Source organism: Phaethon aethereus (assembly GCF_964289735.1).
Source record: "Phaethon aethereus genome assembly, chromosome: 2".
Taxonomy (NCBI): domain Eukaryota; kingdom Metazoa; phylum Chordata; class Aves; order Phaethontiformes; family Phaethontidae; genus Phaethon; species Phaethon aethereus.
In genome coordinates this window covers 165757748-165763475 of record NC_138582.1, presented here as the reverse complement: position 1 = coordinate 165763475, position 5728 = coordinate 165757748, and the positions used below count along the sequence as shown (strand labels likewise).

Here is a 5728-nt window from a genome sequence, read left to right as displayed (position 1 = left end):
ATTGTTCTCTGCAAACGGGCTTATTTTTGTAATTAGCAAGACGTTAAAGCAGTAACTGCGTAGAAAGCGATCTGGGTAAGGAGTTAACATAAAAGAATTAGTAAGCGAAATGTAATACTTATTGTTTGATAACATTTGTGTTGATTGAATTGGTTTGCAGTTTGTTGTCTGCGATAGTTGGGTTTTCTGCAGCGTCGTAAAAGGGGGGGGGGAATTCAGCACGTGTGCACGGCGAGGGTCGTAAGGTGTGGGGGGGGGTTAGGAGGGGAGAGCACTTTTTGGGAATCACACCGGCATCGCCAGGTAGACCTGGTGGAGAAGTCTTGCTGGGGGTTAAAGCCATCCTGCTCGTTGCCAGAAACTGCCGATATTCCCCTTGCTTTATTTTGCTCTTCTCCTTTGTTTTCCAGTTATCTGAAAGATACGGCGTCACCATGAGCGGAGTACTGAAGAGGAAGTACGAAGAGCTGGGGGATGACAGCACCTACTGCTCCTCCTCCTCCTGCTCACCCCTCTCCTCCTCGGCATCCTCGGGCTGGGAGTCGGACGAGGAGAGCTCCCGCGGAGAGCCCAAGCCCGGCTCTGCCTTAGCGCCCGGCTTCACTCGTGAGTACCTCCGGCAGCCCCTTCCCCGGGACCAGGCATGCCCAGGCGTGGGTTTTTCGTAGCGTGGCGGTGGGTTGTCACCTCTGTCCATGCAGAGACCCCCTTGGAGCACACCTTCACGGGTGGAAGCGGCCGTGACACTGGCTCTCGGTCATTACACCAATTTATCTTGTTTTTATAATCCCAGGAGTAGAAACTCAAAGACCTGGGTGTGCAGAGAGGTGCCTTCAAGCCGGTGCTTGTAGGGCCATCCCTCAATGCCCTGTCAAGCTGTTCCACAGGCAATGACTAAACAGACAGCAAAGGCCCATAACGCTGGTTTTTAAAAATGATTAACCAGTAGCGTAATTACCGTTTCAGAACTTGTTTCCTGCGCAAGTTGGGTACTTTGCCAAAGAACATGACACGTTTGACATTGCCTCCGCTGGTAGCACAGATAAATGCTATTTTGTTTTCCCAGCAATACCAGTTTTGAGAGCTGTTAGGAAAACGTGCAGAAGACAAGGTTGTAAAATCTTTTATCTGCCATGTGAAGGGGAAAAATAAAAAAGACAATAGGGGAACATCTTCATGGAGGAGAAATAGTTCAACCTAGTAAATTATCCTGAACACCCACTGTATATAGCAGTTAAGGTCCACTTAGCAGACATACACAAACACGCAGTGGTCTGAAAAGGCTTTAGAAGTCTTGTAATAATAAAGAGTCTCATTCTTGCTTGTCTTCCCAGGTTTTGTGACAAAACAATGAACTTTTTGTATTCTCTGGCTCAATTGGAAAAGGGTCAGGAATGGGAAAACAATTTCAGAGGAGGGGTGCGGGGAGAGAGGAGCAAATGCCAAAGTGCAGCAGCTCAGCCGATAGACGATCACGGTGGTTAACTTGCCTTTTGATAAAGAGCTAATGTTTTAGAAGATTGAGTCAAGGTTATTATGAAAATGCAACGCACAGTGCAAAGATACCATCAAAGCGACTGCAGAGCCCAGTGTGAAACCCTCAGCTAGTTAGCAGAAGCTGCTGACACAGCTGGGTGAACGCTTTTTTTGTTGTTTTTTCTCGTATGAAACTGAAATGTTATATTTTGGCAAGCGAGACTTGTGAAACGTGGGTGCAGCTAACTGTCCAGTCTCACACTTTCCCAGCCTTCGGGGCCAGCCAAACCAGCCGAGCCCCTCGGGTTTTTGGCAGCCCTTTCGGTTGGCTCCCCGCAGTACGGCTGCCTGCGGCTCTGCCATCCGAAGAGCGGGGCTCGGATCCCAGCTCTGCGGGAGTCACCCATCCTGTCTGGGTTATTTTTTTCCCCATATTCTCCATGGTGACAACCAAGACATCCATGCAGCAGCAGAGAATGGGACCAAAAAAACCCCACCGACTCTCATTCCTGACGCACCCGTGCAGCAGAATGAGCAGCTCTGTAACCCAGTACCGCTCCCTTTCGCTTTGCTTTCCATGGCCAGCTACGCTCCTGGAAACTCGGTGACTCTGAGCCTGCCCTGGCTTAATTAGACCACCTCCATCTGCTGCGTTTGCATCGTGCAAACGTGCAGAACCAGGTATCTCTGGAGAGGCTCTGCTTTAAACGGCGTGTAGCATGTTTCAGCAGTTTAAGATAAACCAGAGTCATGTATTGCCGTGTTTACCCGGGGATCACCTGCGTAAAGATTAACGTCTTTGCAGCTGCTCTCGAACGAGTGTCTTGAGAATAAACTATAGATTCATAGTTCCTCCCAGTGGATGGTGAAAGGAAGTACAAGAAAAACAGCCGTTTCTGCTGTTTTCTGCCCTGCCACAAAAGCTGGGGCCACGCAGCGCGGGAGCGTCGGCGATCCGGCATCCCGGGAGCAGACGGCGAGCTCTTGGACATGGGGCAGGGCGCTTGGGTTTAAAGCAAGACAGGCACGTAGGACGGTTTGCTGCTTGTTCGTTACGCTCTGCTGCACGTGAAGAATAGGCAAATGTACGTTTCCTGGAGGAAGTCATGCGGGAAGGAGAAGCAGCAGCCGTTTCTTTGGGTGAATCTGATCGGTGGCTCCGATGCGTCAGGACTTGGCTTAGTTTCCTCTCCCTCCTCATCCCACCTTTGAAGCGTTCGATCCTAAAACACCAGACGCCATCAGGCGATGTTGTAACCTTGTCCCATCATGTCCCTGTTGAGAAAGTAATTGCAAGTCCTGCCTGTTTGTAATATTTACAGCCTGTTGGTAATATTTCCATCCCGTCTGCAGGGTGGCACTACTGACTTTGTGACTTCCCTCCCCCATTTTTAGCCACATCTATCCTGAAGAAATCCAAGCGACTGAAGAAGAACAATGTGGAGTTTGACCGGGTCACTGTGTTTTACTTCCCACGCTGCCAGGGGTTCACGAGCGTGCCTAGTCGCGGGGGCTGTACCCTGGGGATGGTGAGCAAACACAGCTCCTCCCGCCAGTTCACGCTAGCGGAGTTTTCAAAGGAGCAGGAAAATGTTCGTCGAGAGAAGCTCGAAGAGAAATTAAAAGAGGAGAAGTTGGAAGCATTGAAATGGAAGGTGAGTAGGAGCGTGGGGCTGGGTTGGTGAGGAGCGGGTGGATGTCGTTATTTGATGGCCATTTTTTAGTAGGAGCCTCTCTGAGAGCTGGGGGCAACGGTCCTTAACCCTGTTTGGGTCTCCAAAACACACAGGCTCCGCTGTGGGATTTTCTGCACAGTTCTCCACCCTTGAGAGGTGGTGGAAGAGGTGGTGAACTCCATGCATCAGGTGTCTGTCAGGTCTTTGGGGGCTTTGACACAGATTTTGGTCCTGGGGTCAGCCACCATGGGGGGACGGGTCTTTCCGTTACCGGGGAGTGCCGATGGCTGTGTGTCCCTGACGGGTCCCTAACGCTTCACCTGTTTTTTTTGCCCTCAGCTGACCATGAACGGCACGAAGGAGTCCGAGGAGGCCAGCCAGCTCACCATTGAGGACATCTCCGACGACGACATCGACGTCAGCAACGTGGACCTGGAGGACGGCTTCTTCCTCCAGCCCTACCCCGCCAAGAAGAGACGCGCGCTGCTGAAAGCCGTGGGGGTTAAGAAGATCGACAAGGAGGAGAAGCGGGAGCTGCACAACATCCGCCTGTCCCGGGAGGACTGCGGCTGCGACTGCCGGGAGGTCTGCGACCCCGAGACCTGCAGCTGCAGCTTGGCAGGCATTAAATGTCAGGTACTGCCCTCGCCTCTGGGCGCGGGGGAGAAGCCGCGGCTCCAGCTGACGTGTAGGTTAAAGCAGGGGGGTTTTGAGCAGGCGGGAGAGAGTTGGGGCAGCTTGTAAAACGGATCCGTTCCCCCCTGCACCGGGCCTGAAGCAGGCGAGAAAAGCTCTTGGAGACGCTCCCCGGGCTGCTCGAAAGCGTCCGCTTCCCAAATCACCGGTGTGGCCATCCCCGTGCTGCTGGTGCAGCCGTGGGGATGTGCCCGAGCCGGCAGTGGGAATGCACCCACGCTGTCCATCCCCACGAGACCCATACCTGCGTGGTCTCCTCTTGGAGATGGGAGACGTGGGAATGTCTTCCCGAACAAAAGCCGCTTGCTCCTCACGCAATTTCTTCTCCTCCCCCTGCTTTTATTTTTAATTTTACCTTCCCTTGGTGTGTATCACAACTCCCAGCGTGCTCAGGCGAACGTGGGAGCGTCAGCTGAGCGTCAGCCCACGGCTAGCTGCGCAGACCACCCGCAAAGTAGGATAATCCCTGTACATTCCATCAGCTTATTATATTTTCCATTTTAATTTTTTAGGGGTGCCTGCCTGGCTGGGTTTGGGGAGCCATATTCCCTATTCTGGGTGCCGCTCGCTCACTCGGTGCCGTGGTTGCAGGCTGAGGCTGGTGTAGGGTGGGTGTGCACAGGCGGATGGGCGCACGTGGGCGGACGGGGGCTCCCTGGGGGGGTCACGGCCCCCCGCCAGCGGCTGAGGGGGACGTAAAGGGGCTGCAGATGCCTGTTGAGCAATTTGTCCTTATCTCGGCGATGGGCAGAAGCTCACGATATGGGTCAGGTATTAAATATTGTGATGCAATGTATAAAAACTCATGTTTGCCCTCTTACGTCTGCTGTTGGAGCGTTATATTTTGCTTTGTTTGGAACCTTTTAACTTTCTGCTTCTGCTTCTCCCCGCACCAGATGGATCACACCTCCTTCCCCTGCGGCTGCACCAAGGACGGCTGCGGCAACACCGAGGGCAGGATCGAGTTCAACCAGGCCCGAGTGCAGACCCACTTCATCCACACCATCATGAAGCTGGAGCTGGAGAAGCAGCAGCAGAGCAGTGAGAAGGCGGCGGAGGCCGAGCCCCCGTTTCGGGAGCGGCTCCCACCCCTGGGATGTGCAGCGGGGAAGGGCTCTCCGGAGGAGCGCGCCGTGCCGCTGGCACCCGCCTTCCAATTCAGCCCCGACCTGGAGGCCCTGGGGGAGAACAGCTGCAGCAGCGACATGACGGACTCCTCCATCTCCTCCCACCCCAGCGAGGACCTGGAGGAGCCCTACGAGAGCCTCCCCTCTGACAAATCCCAGTCGGACGTGGACGACGACGGCTTGGCGCGCATCCTCCACTTCAATGACTCAGATGCCGAGGAAGAGGGTGGCCACAGCCAGGGTGACCTGAGCTGCTTCCACCCCACCGACTTCTTCATCGAGGACCACGGCGGCGAGGCCAAGCCTGTCCCTGGCCACTTGTCCCACCTCTCCGAGTGCCTGGATGAGAACGCCAACCAGGATGGCGGCGGTCTGCTGGAGGATGCTGCCCACGTGCGCTGCGACGGGCTGTCCTGCTGCGCCGCATCCCCGGCCGAGCCCTGCTCCAAGAGCTACGCTGACCTCAGCCTTTCCTCTGACTCCTTGGATTTCTTCCAGTCCTTCTCGGACTATAACTTGGGACCCCTTTACAACTCCTTAAAGGAGTATGAGAACCTTGATAACTTCTCAGCATTACAGTTTCAGTTGCCTAATTTCCCTGGCTTCCCACAAGCTGGAGATCAGGGCTCCTGTTTCTTGGAGTCCCTCATCGGTTTGTCCGAATCCGTCCCCGAAACCCCAGCCCCTTTCACAGACAATCAACTTTTGGAGGATGCTATCAAGTCATCGCTGATGGAGACGGTGAAAGTGTGA

At 54.2% G+C, this 5728-nt stretch overlaps 1 protein-coding gene across 1 annotated transcript; it reads left to right on the top strand.

The window, feature by feature from the left end:
- Positions 1-434: 434 nt before the first annotated feature.
- Positions 435-5728, top strand: CSRNP1 (cysteine and serine rich nuclear protein 1; the record flags this gene model as incomplete). The annotated part of the gene is made up of 4 exons (XM_081996822.1): positions 435-606; positions 2872-3131; positions 3492-3788; positions 4745-5728. The coding sequence occupies 4 exons, from the start codon at positions 435-437 to the stop codon at positions 5726-5728; spliced, it is 1713 nt and encodes a 570-aa protein (XP_081852948.1).